Here is a 15,925-nt window from a genome sequence, read left to right as displayed (position 1 = left end):
TCTACTCGGACTCCTTCAGCTCCCGCGTCCCAAGTGCTCCCAGCCCCGCGATTTGCTGCTAGAAGATGGGCTGACGAACAGAGTTTCGGGGACGCACTTGCCGAATGCAGCGGTCGACCATAAGATGGTTTGCGGTCGCCATGCGTAGACACGGATAGATGGTCGAAGATTTGAGAAGTCTTGCGTCGGTTGACCTTGTCGATCACCCGCTGGAGCTGCTCGGTTGTGGTTCCCTACAGCTGACGTCGCTTCTCGACCATCCACCCCCTACATACCCTGACCAGAAAATGGAGAGCTCGCAACTCGACGTCGACGACACCTTTTATGTTATTGTGACTGGCGCCAACAGGTACGTCTCACCCAATTGACCACGAGTTTTCCCTGACTGACCGAAACCCGCAGCGGCGTTGGCTTCGCAACATGCTGCCGGCTCATCGACGAATTCCTCTCAACGCGCCCCCAGTCGCACACGCTCGTCCTCATACCCACGACGCGTAGCAGCCGCAAGAGCGATGACACGGTGAAGCAGCTGCGGACACACCTGGCCAAGGCGAGCCGGGAGGCGGAAAAGCGGGTGCCTGGCATCGGAAGCATTCTCGAGAAGCGCGTGCGGTTCCAGCCCGAGATGCTGGACCTGTGCTCGCTGATTTCGGTGCAAGCGTGCGGCCGCCGCCTGAACAAGACGATTCCCAAGCTCGACGCCCTGATTTGCAATGCCGGCATTGGCGGCTGGACGGGCGTCAATTGGCTGTGGGCCGCCTACAAGATTTTGACAGATTGGGTGCACTCGACGACTTGGCCCGAAGGCTTCAAGATTGCATCGGTGGGCTTGGTGACGGGGCCGCAGGTGCCGACGACGGGGACGGCTCCTGCAACGGCCAACGGCAAAAAGGGTCAAGCTGGCAGCAGCACCAGCGGTCGCGAGCCTCCGCTGGGCGAGGTGTTTTGCGCCAACGTCTTTGGTCACTACCTGCTGGGCCATTACTGCGCGCCGCTCCTCCGGGCCGCGCGGCCGCAAGCTGGACGCATCATTTGGACGTCGAGCCTGGAGGCGTACGCGTCCGAGTTCAAGCTCGAAGACTTCCAAGGCCTCACGACCGACATGGCGTACGAGTCGGGCAAGCGCCTGACAGACGTCCTCGCGTTGACCTACGACACGCCCGCGGCGCAACCCTACTTGTCGCGCTATTTTGAAACCAATGAGGCGCCAAACGGTGAGGGCGGCGAGGGTGACAGGACGCCCCGGATGTACCTGTCACACCCCGGCATAGTAAACACTACAATTTTCCCCTTGCCATTCCCCTGGATCATGAGCTGGCTGTGGCTATTCACCTCGTACATGGGCCGGTGGCTGGGCAGTCAATGGCACGTGGTGCAGCCTTACATGGCAGCAGTCGCGCCCGTGTGGCTCGCGCTCGCGGCACAATCGACGCTGGACGAGGTGGAGGGGCGCGAGGGCAAGGGCAAATGGGGCAGTGCGACAGACCGGGCGGGCAACGAGAGGGTGGTGAGGACCGAAGTCGAGGGATGGGGGTTTGGCGGGGTGGTGGGTGACAGCGCGGGGAAGAAAGGGAGGAGGAGGGGAGCGGTGGATCTGAAGGAGGGAGAGAGGGAGAAGTTTGAGAAGCTTGGGTCGGTGTGCTGGCGCGAGATGGAGAAGCTCAGGGAGGAGTGGGAGGGCCGTTTGGCGGCAGCGTGAACTGGAAGGGCAGGTGTAGCGAAGTGTTCTTCCAACAACGGTAGGGACGAGAAGGGTAAGCCGCGGCGGCTTATCTGGATGGTGTACCAAAAGCATTGTTCTGGACTGGGCGTTGCTGGGGCCCCGCGTGCTCACCGGCAGCTGAAGCTCTAGTTCGTGATGCACAGCGACGCGCAACGCCAATGTGTTTCGGAGAGCGGCAGCGGGGCTGGTGGAATCGAAGGACGTGGAAGGAGTTATTTTGGGAGAAATATGCACGTCAGCCGCCAGCGCAAGTAAGGGTGTTGACTTTTTTTTCGCTACTCTAGGCAATTCTGTCGTGAAGCATGGGCGAGAGCTGAGGGATGGAATGCAGCGGATGTCGCACGAAGGGATTTGTCAGGTGTATTGACTGTTGACTGTGTCCATCTCGGCCGGAGTCAGGCTGAAATTGGTGATAGTCGGCACGGTGACCGAGGCTGTCAGTGTCAGAGTGTTGATGAAGGTGGCGAGGCGATGTCGGAGTTTGCTGGTGGGTGGAGCAGCGGAGCGGATAGAGGCGGGGGATCTCTGCACTTCGAAAAAGAGATTTCGACCACGGGCCACCAGAGCGTCCGCCAGCCTCAGGCGCCAATCAGGAGGCCAGCGCATTGCTGTCGTGCCATCAAATTCGAGACCAATTTTTTCTTCGCTGTGGAGGAGCGGCGGCAAGGGCGTGCGTGCCCTAAGGAGCATGAGGTGCCCGCTTGCTGAGATAAAACCCACACCAGCCTTAGGTTGCTAAGGTATTTAGCCATTGCTCCAGTCCGTCCTCATCTCACCATCACTCGTTCGTCTCTGCTTGTTGTCTTGGTAGACTGTCCTGCGTGAGGCTGCTGCCCATCACTTCCTTGCCCCTGCTTGGCCCAGCTACCCTTGCTTTGAATAGTCGAGCCCATTTTTTGTGGCTTTTGCTGCTTGTTTTTATTCTTTTTTATACCACAACCAAGTCCACAACAACTTGTCGACATGGAGCCGCAAAAGCCCAGCGACGTGTTGGCGAGCGACTTTCCTCCCTGCTTTTAGCTTTGCGATATAGGGCACATCGATCGACACGATCAGCTCGCCCTGTCTTGTCCCTTCGTGTCCCTGGGGGCTTCCTGCAACCGCGTCACAACTCTATCCGATTCCACCCTGCTCATTCGCGGCCGCTCCTGCAAACATGCACCACTCAGGGCGCACCCTCAATTCACACTGTCCCACGTGTGCCTGCTTCACCTTCGACGCTGCTCCTCTCAATCACCTCGCATGAGACATCTCACTCCTCCCAGCCACCGACTTGCTTGCTCTCTTTGTTCGACCACGCCGAACCTCTGCATCGCACACCCACGTCCTCTTGACTCGGATCCTGGCTCATCGACGACATGGATCACTCCATCAACGACGATGCGCTGAGCGCCGACTTCACTTCCATGAGGGGCAGCCCGAGCCCAGACTTTGCTCCACGAGAACCTTCTTCCGACTACCTGCGCCAGAAGCTGCGTGAACGTCGCCTCGGTGTCGAAGACAGACCTCTACGCTCTCTCAGTCTCTCGGATCACAAGCCTGTCGCAACCATGGACGACTACATCTTCGCAAACGACGATCTTACCAAGAAAGATCGCCGCCGCTCTCGCGCATCTGGCGTGCGCCGCTCCAGCCTGCAGCCCAATGGCTCTGTCCCTCAAAACTCAAACCCTACCATGGCATCCAAAGAAGTCCAGTCGGCCATGGACAAGTTGACCAACGAGAACTTTGACCTCAAGCTTCGCCTGCGCCTCATGGAGCAAAAGAACCACCGTCTGGAGGAACAATTGGAGCACGAGCAAGAAAAGACTGAGAGGCTGGCTGAGGTTGCCGCCGAGCGCGACGACCTGGACGAGGAGAATGCCGACCTTTGCGCCCGAGTCGAGGAGCTGCAGGAATCTGTCCTGAACACAGAGCAGAAGCTGCTAGACTCGTGGAAGATGAATAGCGAGGTGATTCGAGAGCTCGAAAAGCGCGACGCCGACATCAAAGAGGCATTGGACATGTACCTGGACGCCGAGAACCGCCTGCAAGCCTTGGAGCAAAAGTACGCCGCATGCAAACTGCGGCGCGACTCGTCCTACTTTAGCAATGACGCTGATGCCGTTTCGATATCCAAGCCTGTCGACAGTCCAAACACGCCGAAGAAGGCGCCCTCCAAGCCTCCCTCCGCCGAGTCTCCCTTGTCGCGCAAACACCGGTCCGCCTCGACCCCGATCCGCAACGGTCAGCTCAGCGGTCGGTACCACAAGCTCGTGCGAACCATTTCGGTGAGCGAAATCAGGACGAACGAGCTTCGGCGACAAGCTTCCGTGGTTGCCATTGCCGAGAACGAAGAACCGCAAAACCCAGCTACTCCTGAGAGACGTCCTCGTGGACTCCGTCGCTTCTCGGCGACCCCTCAATACGATCAAATGTCCGTCTCATCGTACAAGACGTCCAGCTCTGAGCGCTCTCGCGGTCTGCGCATGAAGTTTCTCGAAGGCGAGCAGAACGACGACACCGATTCGAGTCGGAGCACCAAGCCCTGGAGCGCTTCTGTCTCTCCTCACTCGCGGACCCCGAGACAGATCAAAGACAACTCGCGGCGTATTCCTACGCCATCGTCTTGGGTCACACTCCACTCGAGGGCCAACGAAGATACCGACAGCGTGGCATCCTCCGACCTACCTGTGCCCTCCGAGAAGAGTGCCGAAGACGATACTACCATCATCCACGAGGAGCCTCAGCCTGAAGACGACGTCTCCACGCCAACCCTGACCATCCCAACCGAATACCACCCCGGACATTACCCCAAGTGGCCCGGTACGCCCGGCAAGTATTTTCGGGCGAGCAACCTGTTCTTCGACGGCGACGGCGTGGAGGCGATTCCGCGGATGAGGCAGAAGTGAGGCGACGACGGTGCGGGGCAGACGATTTTTTCTTTTTTGTTTTGTTTCACGATTCCGGTTTGGCTCAAAAGACATGCGGGCGATAAGGCGTTGAAAAGGCACAAAATACCTGGATGCTTGCTGGTCTGTTTTTTCAATACCCTAGGTTTCCCAGTATATCCCGTTGCTAGACGAGGGGATCTGGCGCAAAAAGTCGTAATAGAGCGTTTTTGATTGCATCGATGAAGCCGTCACACCGTCGTCGTTGATGAATGCTGTGAGGGGAATTTATCTATTCAAGCTTTGTTGCCATTGTCCAATCAATGCCGTTGATGGTGATAGCATTTTCCTTGCTGTGGGAGCTGCGGCGCCGGGACCTGAGCTTCGTTTGTTGGTTCAGGCTTTCCGCTTCGCGGGGAGCTGCCGGCTCCACCCACGTCAGGTCCCGTCCGTTGTCTGTCCCTCTTGCAGCTCTCTGTCCACTTCTCTTGACCAAAAACTTGCACAACGATACCACGACTGCTGCCACCAGCACCTCCTCCCCAACATTTTCCTCGCGACTCTCAACTTCAGCTTCCTCACCATCTGGACGGGCCAGCGCGCCCACGAACCTCGCCTCCAGTCCACCTTGTCATCCCATCATCCGATCCATCTCTCGCGGCCACGACCATCTCCAGCTCCAACAGCGCACACGGCCCGCCAGCCCGCCAGGATGCTCACGTCGGGCTTCACGCACGCGCCCGTGTCCAAGTTCCTCGTCTTCTTCGTCGTGGCCTCCGCCTTCGTGGCCAGCATCACCGACTCGCAGTACCTGCTATGGATACAGGTGGTGCCGCACCTATGGGTGCATGGCCAGTTCTGGCGCCTCTTGACGTGGCAGTTTGTCTACGCCAATTCGACCGAGGTGCTGTTTGCGGCCATGACGTTCTACCAGATGCGCGTAGTGGAGAGGCTGTGGGGGAGTAGGAAGTTTGCTGTAAGTGTGGCAGAAGGTGGTGGTGCTGTGCGCGTCGCCAGCCAAATGATGGATCATGACCGTTGTTGGATGTTGGCTAATGCGATTGCTTTGTTGCAGTCGTTCCTCCTGTCTACTCTGCCGTACACGACGCTCCTCCCGCCGCTCGTCCTCGCGCTCATCGTCCGCCCGCTCACCTTCAACCACGCAAACTACCTCCCCGCGGGCCTGACGCCGACGCTCTTTGCCCTACTCGCACAATACCACGCCGCCATACCGCAGCAGTACAAGTACCGGCTCGCGACGACGTCGTCGTCGACCGAGACACCGACACGAAGCAGTGGCAGCAGCAGCAACAACAACGACACCGACTCCTCGACCACGGCCGCCCCCGCCTCCTCCGCTCCCGCCTTCCCCTCCGCCTCGCTCACCCTCTCCAACAAAAGCTGGCACTACCTGCTAGCGCTGCAACTCGCGCTCTCGGCCATCCCGGGCTCCCTCATCAGCGCGGCAATCGGCTGGGCCGTCGGCGCCGCCTGGCGCAACGAGGCGCTCCCAATGCCGCCGCCCAACTGGCGCCTGCCGGCGTGGGTCGTTGGCGAGCAGAGCAAGGCTGAGGGACCGGCGGGCCCCGCGGCGGCGGCGGCGGGGTCGAGGCGGGAGTTTGAGGGCTTGAGGGAAAGGATGGAGAGGGAGAGGGGCAGTGCGACGGGGAGGGATGCGGGAGGTGCGGCGGGCGAGGGCGCCGAGGCCAGGAGGAGAGAGGGCACGGCGACGTCGTTGGGGGGGATGCTGGCGGGACAGTTTGGTGGTGGGGAGAGGTGAGGAGTGTGGGTTTCTGTGGTGTGACGGTAGACCGGACGTGCAGAGACACAAGAAAGACGAAAGAGACGGCATGTGCGTTCGATTGGTCAGGAAGGCATCTGGGGTCGGTCTTCCGAGACACAGGAGCTTGATTGATACCTTGGTGTCTGCCAGACTTCGGTCAGAGAGTTCCCGACTTCCGTTCCGGCACTGAAGAAGATGGGAGCAGAAAGGCTACTACAGCACCTCGCCTACATACCACCCACGTGCTCGCAATCATCCAAAAGCCCCAGCCTCCGTACAGTTCTGATACCGCCGGCACCATCGTCTCCCTTGGACTGCTGTAGATAGTGGATAAATTAGATCACAAAAAGCATTTACTTCTTCTTCGGGACAACAAGAACCCCACGTAGCGGCCAAACAGACTACTCATCACAGTCAGGATGATGATTAAGCCCCGCAGCGGATATTTCTCTGTCAGTATGGTCGCCTCCAATATTTCTTGTACGCAGGGGGCTAAGAATGGGGAGGCACAGACAGTGAATGTAGACAGACGTTTGATTAGCCCTGGCTGCTCATGCATGCCTCTTGGAGTTGGCACGCAACGTTCCATTCAGGAGACACTCACTGTACAGGTACTACCACCTACGGTCGATATGTCAGAACGGCATCTGTGTCATTTGGCAGCTACCTAGGATTCCAATTGGGCCATGCGAAAAAGCCGGGTTGGCTTCATGTATCCTCTTGAACCTTGGGTCGCATACAATGCAGGGAATACCGGTAGAAGATTACAAAAAGAGAAAGACGGCACATGGGAAACCGTGCAGCCCGCTCGTAAGGCTTGCCCAACGGGAAGCTTAATAGTCAAGGTTAAAGTTTTTTCAAATTGGTTTTCTGTCCTCAATTTTTTTTTTTTCACGCAACAAGTCAAATGGCCGTGGGGTCTACTACTCAGAATGAACACTGCACGCTGCGCAACGAGTAACAGGAAGAGATTGAGGGGAGAAATATTGGGAAGAGAAGGGCAAGGCACTGTACCTAGCTAGTAGCGTGTGTGGCAAAGGCTTTGCATGATTTATTATACCTCCAAAGCTGATCTTTCTGCTCAGATAGATACCTGGCGCTCCAGCTTTCGAGCTCATCAGGTGCGATTTTACGTGTCTGCCCCAACAGAGCCGGTCGGATCGTTTCGCGTGGAGGAGTTGGAGAGGAGAAAAGATCCTTTTGGGATTCCGCTCAAGAAGCAAATGCTGAACAGGATGCTCGAATGGGCAGGTAGGACAACAACTCCCTATTCTTGCCTGCCTTGTACAATCAACCGTCTGAGCCTCAGCCTCAGCTTCAGCCTCTTCCCCTTTCCACATTCCTCTCCTACCTCTTTGGTCTTCCTATCTTCCTTTTTGCTCTTCTGGGCGCGCGCCATCTGTCACAGCCTGCGTCAAAGTGTCAGATGGAATAGGGCTCTACGCTGTGGGGCTGAGGTGTGCGACATGGCGAATTCTGGCGGGACACTTTTGTTTTTCCCCATGTCTGACGCGCTTCTGATCTACCCACCAGATGCGACGAGGCCGAAGGTCGAGGCCGATACTGACGGATGGCGCGGGCAGTGAGTGAATGCTGTGTGGGAGGTGTGGCACAGGCGACTACTACGACGTTAGGTTGCCTCAACGGTGGCCAGGCACGCGCACCAGTGCCCTGCACATGGGTTACCACAAGTACCTGCCTAGCACTGCCTTCCAGATAGTCAAGGCGATCAGAGCAGCAAGTCTAGAGCGCCATTGCGTCCAAATCAAGACTTGCCCACCTAGCCAGCTACCTACCGCCGTCACGAGCTTCGCCATGAAGAACACAAGGGTGTGAGCCTAGTCAAATCATAAGCACATGCATGACGCATCGCGCCCATCTAATTCGGGAATATCGCATTCCTCTCTTCCAGCGCCGCGGTACATGGCCCAACGAGCTGGTTTTCTTTGGTCATCGTGTGGTGCCGTTTGCTGCGAGGTCGATCGGATTGGTGGGGACCTGGGCAAGTGGATGCTTTGTCTGCCATTGCTACGTAGGCACATGTAGGCATTCGTCCTGGGAATGGATGCGTGGGAGCGTGGGTGGCAGTACGCTGTGACTGGGACGTAGACTTGGGAGCATTCAAGCGCCTTGCCGTTGTCCATTTGAGCGGGGAGGAAAACAGCTGCTGGGAGCATGCGCAAATCTCTGCCCTCCCTTGGGATCGACGTTTCTTTAGCAGCCCGCTTGAGATGCGCATGACGACACATGGGGCAAACAGACCAAGGGCCAGTCAGCGGTCAAAGGACCGTTTTGGTTCAAGTTACATAGGCAATTGCCCATGGACGAAGGCGCCAGCTGACTTGACCACCCATCTGGAGCTGGCCACTGCAACCTTCCATCGTCACTCAGGCACGCACGCATGCATACATGCGCGTGTGAAACAGAACAGCGAGAAGCGACGAAACGAAACTTCATACTAATGCCAGGAAGGCAGGCAGGTACACAAGCGGGGCGGAGCGAGATGCGATGTGATGCAGCGCGGGGCGGGAAGAGAGGCGGGTTTGCCAGGCAGGCAGGTACTGGTGGGTATGCGAGGACCCGCGGCGGGCGTGTTATTGCATTCCAGGGACTGCGAGCAGGAACGGGATGTGAGGCTGGTGAAGAGGTTGGTGGGAGTGGACGAGGGTCTAATGCTTGGTCGTAAGGCGTGGGACACGCGATCACTGACTTCAGCTCCGTTTCGTCTGCCGTATGCACCGAATGCTCACAGTATGCGTGGTTTCGAGAGAGAAGAAAATGGATTTAGCTATACAGGCAAAGGATTGAGCAGCAGAAGGATGCTAACCTTTTAACACGCGACCTATGAACCCAGCTAGGCATCTCACTTGCCCTCAGCCCGCTTGATTAGAGCCTCCTCCAGACCTAGTGGCTCCCTGGAGTCGTCCTTGCGGTTAATCGCCCACACAATATCGCCCTTGATGTACGCAACAACGCCACCGCGTCCGCTCGCGCTGGCCGTGATGCGGAACAGGGGCAGCCCAGTGCGCTTGTCCGCCTCGCGCAGTGGAATCATGAGGAGGTCGTTTTCGCCGCACCAGTCCTCGACGACATCCTTGAACGTCGTTGCGTCCTCGTCAGCCGCCGCACGGCTGGCCGTCGACGCACTAAAGTCGGGCTTCTTGTCCTCGGCAGCAGCGGGTGGCTCGGCCAGGCCCGCGACTTCGGGCTGCGGGAGGGCGTCTTTGGCGTCGTCGCCCAGGTCCAGGGCCTGGTTCATCATTTCGAGACCCTTGTCCCAGGCCTGCGCCACGCCGGGGACGGCGTTGACAGCGTCGGGGAACTGCGATTTCCACCACGAGAACCATTGGCCTACCTCTTCGTAGTCGGGCTCCGACGTCAGCCACAGGTGCAGGACGTTGAGCCATTTGGGGAAGAATTCGGTGAGAAGAAGCTGGCCCAGCGTGCTGGGTTTGAAAAAGTCGCGCCACGCAAGCACGTGTTCCAACGGCGTCGAGTCTTGGTCTGACGGGTCGACGACAAAGTTGGTCTGTAGGTGCAGCGCAAGACGTGGTAACAAGTATCTCACAAGGCTGGATTCGAGATTGGGCAAGACTTCGCGCCAAAGATCCAAGCCCGGTAGGGCGCCGCGAGAGAGGTCCCAGGACTTGAGCGCAGAGCCGAACTTGTGGCGCACGTCAGTCAAAAGGCCCGTAGGGGATTTGGGGTTGGTGTGTTCCTCTGAAAGATATTGAAGCCAAGGAAAGAGCCAGACATGCGGCATGGGCTTGCTACGCTTGTGGCGAAGTGAAGCTTTGGGATTCCACTCGTGCAGAGCATCTTTGAGCTTGGCAACTATGAGGTTGTTGAGCAAGTTGTGGAGGACAAAGTTTGGCAGGACATCTTTCCAAGCCTCCACGAGTGCGATCAGAGAGTTGGGAGAATATGGGTCCCATGTATTGGTAATGGTGGTGCGGACGCGCGGGAGCCACAAAGTATAGATGAGGGTCTCGTAAGGCGTGGTCGACTTGGGTCTTCTGTAGCCACCGAGGTCATGACGTCCATTATGAAGGGTGAGGCTGTCCTTACCAATCCCCAAGATGGTGCGAAGACGATGCAGCTGCGGGACGAGGTGCATGGGCTTATCAAGCGGCTCCCAGTCGAGCATCTCTTGCTTGAACAGAGGCGCGATTACGGCGACTGCCGCCTCTTGCAGACCGTATAGGGTCAACTCATTGCGATACTCGAATTGGAGCGTTTCAAGTTCAGAGACAGCTTGTTCCCACTGTGCGGCGGCATCATCAGCGGTACTGGGTCTGCCCAGATCGAGATTGCTGAGTTTTTCTACAGCTTCGGCGATGCCGAGCACCTTGCGGTATTCCTCCTCTTCCCGGTCAATTTCCTGCTGGAGCGCCTTTTCTTGTTCATCAAGGTATAGCTTGCGCTCGGTTAGCCCGGTCCACGAGTCTGCAAAAGCTTCAAGCTCGCGGCGGGCACGCGTCGCAATTTTGTCTGCCTCGGTCGTTGCAGACGGAGCTCCCCCCAGCGGCGTCATCAGACCCGCTGTAGACGTGAGCAGCTTTTGTTCTTTGCCGGTCGCATCGATAAGAGACTTGAGCACATTGGGGACTTGAAGGCCGTCGGCAGCCGCTTCAATTTCTGCAGCAGTTCGGTACTTGGTCTTGGGGCGCGCAAAGCCGCTGGGTGTGCTGGCTCCGCTATCGACAGCAGCCTTCTTCGCAGCCTTTCTCTTGCGGCGGGCCTTGCGTTCCTCCTCGGACGAGTCTTCGTACGTCTCACCTCTGCGCTCAGCGGCGCGACGGGCCTCTTGTTTTGCCTGGTCCGTTTTTTCCTTGATGGCACCAACACCAGCACCCCGAGGTCTGAGCTTGACCTCGATGGGATTGAGTATACCCTCGCCTTCCTTGCCCAGACCCTGGCCTTCCTTGTAGCCCATTTTTGCCATCATACGCTGGGCGAAAGACATTTTGGCGGGCGGTGGGTCGTCTGTTTTTTGCGTCTTGCGCGCGCGAGCATCATCGGCGTCGGACTTGCGCTTGAAGGAGGGGCGCTCCATGGTGGGATGGGAGGATGGCGGGAGTGGAGATGGATTCCGCTGCCGTCCAAGTTGAAGATGGAGGATGGTGGCGTGGAGTGCAAGTGGACGGACGGGCAGCGTCCAGGGGGCGCGCGCATTGCTCAGGCCGGGATGGAGAGTCAGCGAGTCGACCCGCGTCTAAGCTCAAATAGGCTAATGGATGCATTAAAATAGCTGCTGGCTATCGCTCCTGTTGCCCTCGTCTCGTTCCTCGTGTGCCAAAACCAAAGGTACCCTACCCTATTCTACCGTGCGTGCGTGCCCTTGCGCTTACCACCACCATCACCGGGCTCCAGTCTCCATTCCCTCGCTTCCAGCCGCCTCGCCCTCTCTCTCCCAAAAAGCCCCTACTCCTTCATTCTGTGGCTCCCTAACATATTCCTTCCCACTGTTCTGCACGCCGTCTGTCTGTCTCGCCCCGAAACACCATGGCGGCCGCCGAGCCAATGGTCCGCACCGTCTCCGCCGAGGGCTCCCTCACCCTCTCCCATCCAGCCCCCGACCTGCTGTCCTCGCCCACTGATCGTTTCCACTCTCACGTCGAACGTCTCGAGCACCACGCTGAGCGCATGAGCTCCAACGGTTCCGACATTGGCGAGGAGATTCGCAAGCTCCAGGTCGAAGAGCGAGAGTCGAGCAGGCGATCGTCGGTCCACGAAGACAATGCCTCCACCAAACAAGCCGTCGAGCGTTCGCGCAACGCCTCAATCAGCTCCTACGCTAATAGCATCGTCGATGTCAATACCACGGCAAGATGGGGAGGCTACTCGCCCACCGGCTATGTCACTTCGCCCAAGGGTTCCATCCGTTCAGGCTCCTGGTCCCATGTGTCGTCACTGAACCGCCAACGGTCAACGTCCAAAAACTCGCTGCTCGACCAAGTCCCTGATACCAACGAGACTGCCTCCGATTACGACTCGTCGAGCGTGCAAAAAACTCCCCAGATGTCGGCCTCGGATCCGCCTACCCGTCAGGCTTCCCAATTCAGTCTCGATTACGACCGCATAGTGGAGGACATACACAACGAGCTCGCCACGGTGCCGAGCAGCGTTCCTAGCCAGGAGTCTGCTCCAGCCGCTGGTGTTGTGCATCAATCAGCCAACAGCATGTTTGACCCTGTTGATCTCCCGGACAGACCGGCTTCTGCCGATACGTTCCAGCAGGCCCAAGGAGCGTTCGATGACTTTGATGGCGTGCATTACAACCCCAACCTCCGTGATGTTTCTGGAAGCAGTTCGCAACCCATGATGCATTCTCTTCCGCCTCAGCAACAACCTGGAATTCCTCCTCCCGATGACGGAATGGTCTACTACCCTGCTCCGGTTCCCAGAGTGTTGAATCTGCCCCAGCGCCTGTCGCAATTACCACAATCTTCTGAGTTGGCGAAGCGAAAGGCAAAAGCCATGTCAAGCTTTGCTCCGGAAGCGCGCAACTCCGCCATGTGGCTCGCCGGTGCCGACGACAAGAAACGAGCGACCGTTGCTAATCTTCCCCCACAGCTTCGCGCAAGTCTTTACTTTGAGCAACCCAGTGTACCTCAAGATGTCGAAATCAAGGGTGAATCTGCTGCACTTGCACTGGAGGGAATTCTCGAAGCGTCTGCAACTGCACCAGTGAGCGCGTTCACAGACCATCCAATTGCCGGGCCAGTGTCCCGCGAAGTCTACGGAAAGGCAGATAAGAGAAAGAGCACGGGATCAGCCAACTTAAAAAGGCAAAGTTCGGCCACACTGATCGAGCCTCAGAGAAGAGCAAGCGTCTTGACTGTCGAAGAGGAGTCTGAGAAGAAATCGGCTGAGAATGAAAAATCCAAGAAGAAGGACAAGCGTCGATCGTTTGGATTCCTCCTGGGCCGTCGATCCAGCGCAGATCAGCTGTCCAAACTTTCCAAGCGCAAGAGCGGCGATAAGCTCAACAAGCTTCAGAAGCGCAACAGCAGCCAACTGAGCCTTGGAACAATGTTGGAAGGAGATAAGCAAGCTCGTCGTCAGCCATCTCACTCGAGCGGGGGTTCTGGTGCAGTTGCATCAGAACCGGCGCATGACTGTTATGCTGGCACCGACATTCGCGTCGGCAATGACAGCGAGGATGACGACGACGATAACGCAACTGCCCTGGCCGATCCGGAGCAATGGGGACCACCCACCACCCTCATGGCTGAATTGCAGATGCGCAAGGCTCACTTGAAAAATCGCAACCGGTCTGCCGCCACCGCCTTCCCTGAAGGATTGAATAGCACTTTGCTCCAACTTGACGCTGTTGCCGAGATTGATCAAAAGAAGCGTCAGCTAAAGAAGGTCAATCTCGCTTGGGAAGGTCCCCAGCAGCATCCCGAAGAGGATGATGATGTTCCGCTTGGAATGCTGTTCCCTGGCCAGCAAAACAGGAACAGCCGGTCGCCCGTGCAAGACTGGGACAGGCCGCTCGGATTGCTAGAGCAAAAGGAGTTGGAAGACAAGGAGCCTCTTAGCAGTCGACGAAACCGTCTCACGGGTGGCGCTCCACTGAGAGGCCCCAGCCCTGTGAAGCGATCTACAGTGTTTGCGGGCGATTTGCCGCAAATAGATGTCGAGCCATCGCCGGATCTACCAGAGGCCAATGAAGATTCTGAGCATGAGGAAGAGCCTCTGGCCGCAAGACGTGAGCGTCTGAGGCGCAAAGAAATGCTGGACCAGGCTCTTGGAGACATGAAGTCGCGACCAATCAGTGGAGATTTTGCTACCGAGCTCATGGGCCAGTTTGGCGATTCCAAAGAGAAGGTGAACGGCAAGGACGACAAGACTGACATCGATGTAACTCCAAGACCCGCTCAACCTGCTGCACCGGAAGGAGAGGAGGAGACGTTGGGCCAACGCCGTGCGCGCCTGCGGGCCGAGGGCAACGCTCCAGGTGGAAACATTCGTCCCTCGCTCACAGCATCAAAGAGTCTTGCGGACATCCTCTCCATGTTCCCGGCCAAGAATGAAGCCAGAAGGGTCAGTGACGACCAGCTGCTCGACAAGCTTCCTCGAGGCAGTCTTCTTCAGAAGAACGAACACAACAAGGCCAAGACGCGAGCAATCCTCAAGGAAGGAAACAGCAACAGACGCTCCTCGTATGGACCCATGCTTGATCTTCCAGTTCAACGTGAACAACAAGGCCGGACCAAGAGCATGCAACATCTGCCGAGCTCGGCTGGCGAGCGCGGGCTGCTCGCAGAGCAAAGCCGGACTCAGACTGGCCTTGCCGCCATCACATCCAACAACGCTCCGCGCCAGCATCGCATGAGCACCATGACCCTCGGCGCAGCGCCCGCAACGGCACCGCAAACCCCAATGCCAGCCATGGACGGCAACTACATGGCTCAGCCGGCCGGCATGATGAACATGAACATGGGCATGGGCATGCAACAAAACCCCCAGATGATGGGCATGGGGATGATGATGCCTATGAACACGTTCAGCATGAACATGGGCAATATGTCGATGCCAAACATGATGGCCGGCATGGGCAACATGAACATGATGCCGAACCAGATGATGATGGGCCAGCCCGCTTATGGTATGCAGGGCATGGGAATGCCGGGCATGAACATGGGCTACGGCGGCATGGGCATGGGGATGCCTATGGGCGGTATGGGCATACAAGGCGGCATGGGCTTTGGCGGACAGGCCATGATGCCCGAGAACACTTTGAACCCTGAGCGCAGAGACGCGATTGACCGTTGGCGGCAGAGCGTTGCACCGTAAAAGCAACTTTGTTGTTGATTGCAGGGAAGGTGAAGCATGTGGGTAATAATTGGGGTAACGCACCATTTCCTATCTATCTTGTGTGGTTCATAACCTTTCATGGGGCTGCAAGCTCATGGGTCGGGTGGGTTTCAATCTTTCAATGTTTTTGGGACGACCGACAATGCACGCAACTGACTGCGAGATGCCGTGTGCTGCTGATGTGGCGTGTTTGTTGGGGGTTGCGTTGTGTCGCGCTGCGCTATCTTTCCCATTTCCACTTTCTCTCTCCTATTTCACTTTTTTCTGTAATCTCCACATTGAGCCTTATCTTGACTCAACGGGACGAGACGCACAGTAACGCATCTGCCAACAACGGTCAGGCAGACGACCCCCTTACTTTTTCCTTTCTGTCGACATGCGGTGGCTTGACAGGGATGCCGACGGCAGGCGGCGGTGGCGCCGGCCGGTAACGGGCATCAAGCGCGCAGCAAGAGAGTGGAGCCGCAGGCCAGGCCAGGCCAGCGGGTGTTGATTCTCCACAATTTTTGCCCATATTTCTGTTGTCTTATCAGGGTTGTTTATTGCTTCAAGAGCAGGGGTCGGTGGTGATCATTCACGCACTCATCCACCTACAGGCAGGTGGACAAGGGGGCCGCATCTATCTCTATCTTGGGTCCGTCTTTTGCCATTTCATCTCTTCTTCGTCTTTTTCTATGCTCGAGGAGGGCATGAAAGTCGTTATCTCTTGCTATGCGCAAACAG

At 57.4% G+C, this 15,925-nt stretch overlaps 7 protein-coding genes across 7 annotated transcripts; 6 read left to right on the top strand and 1 right to left on the bottom strand.

Moving 5' to 3' along the window:
* Positions 1–287: 287 nt before the first annotated feature.
* BKA78DRAFT_248599 (3-keto-steroid reductase) lies at positions 288–1,699 on the top strand (the record flags this gene model as incomplete). Its single annotated transcript, XM_066884406.1, has 2 exons — positions 288–349; positions 403–1,699. 2 exons carry the CDS (start codon positions 288–290, stop codon positions 1,697–1,699), a joined length of 1,359 nt encoding a protein of 452 aa, XP_066747068.1.
* A 1,382-nt stretch (positions 1,700–3,081) lies between these two features.
* On the top strand, positions 3,082–4,614 carry BKA78DRAFT_294119 (uncharacterized protein; the record flags this gene model as incomplete). The annotated part of the gene is made up of 1 exon (XM_066886298.1): positions 3,082–4,614. The coding sequence occupies one exon, from the start codon at positions 3,082–3,084 to the stop codon at positions 4,612–4,614; it is 1,533 nt and encodes a 510-aa protein (XP_066747067.1).
* Positions 4,615–4,737: 123 nt separating this feature from the next.
* Positions 4,738–6,584, top strand: BKA78DRAFT_107245 (uncharacterized protein). The gene has a single exon (XM_066882194.1). It carries the CDS (start codon positions 4,862–4,864, stop codon positions 6,371–6,373), a length of 1,512 nt encoding a protein of 503 aa, XP_066747066.1. The 5' UTR covers positions 4,738–4,861; the 3' UTR covers positions 6,374–6,584.
* A 651-nt stretch (positions 6,585–7,235) lies between these two features.
* Positions 7,236–8,093, top strand: BKA78DRAFT_107235 (uncharacterized protein). The gene has a single exon (XM_066882193.1). The coding sequence runs from the start codon at positions 7,423–7,425 to the stop codon at positions 7,960–7,962; it is 540 nt and encodes a 179-aa protein (XP_066747065.1). The 5' UTR covers positions 7,236–7,422; the 3' UTR covers positions 7,963–8,093.
* A 1,044-nt stretch (positions 8,094–9,137) lies between these two features.
* On the bottom strand, positions 9,138–11,590 carry BKA78DRAFT_310198 (G-patch domain-containing protein). Its single transcript, XM_066888095.1, has one exon. The coding sequence runs from the start codon at positions 11,430–11,432 to the stop codon at positions 9,240–9,242; it is 2,193 nt and encodes a 730-aa protein (XP_066747064.1). The 5' UTR covers positions 11,433–11,590; the 3' UTR covers positions 9,138–9,239.
* A 291-nt stretch (positions 11,591–11,881) lies between these two features.
* On the top strand, positions 11,882–15,181 carry BKA78DRAFT_330709 (uncharacterized protein; the record flags this gene model as incomplete). The annotated part of the gene is made up of 3 exons (XM_066889807.1): positions 11,882–13,855; positions 14,027–14,547; positions 14,605–15,181. The coding sequence occupies 3 exons, from the start codon at positions 11,882–11,884 to the stop codon at positions 15,179–15,181; spliced, it is 3,072 nt and encodes a 1,023-aa protein (XP_066747063.1).
* A 100-nt stretch (positions 15,182–15,281) lies between these two features.
* BKA78DRAFT_107210 (uncharacterized protein) lies at positions 15,282–15,755 on the top strand. The gene has a single exon (XM_066882191.1). It carries the CDS (start codon positions 15,382–15,384, stop codon positions 15,631–15,633), a length of 252 nt encoding a protein of 83 aa, XP_066747062.1. The 5' UTR covers positions 15,282–15,381; the 3' UTR covers positions 15,634–15,755.
* Positions 15,756–15,925: the final 170 nt, after the last annotated feature.

This window comes from Phyllosticta capitalensis, assembly GCF_038381095.1.
Source record: "Phyllosticta capitalensis strain CBS 128856 chromosome Unknown BKA78scaffold_3, whole genome shotgun sequence".
NCBI lineage: Eukaryota > Fungi > Ascomycota > Dothideomycetes > Botryosphaeriales > Phyllostictaceae > Phyllosticta > Phyllosticta capitalensis.
This window is presented reverse-complemented; position numbering and strand designations above follow the sequence as displayed.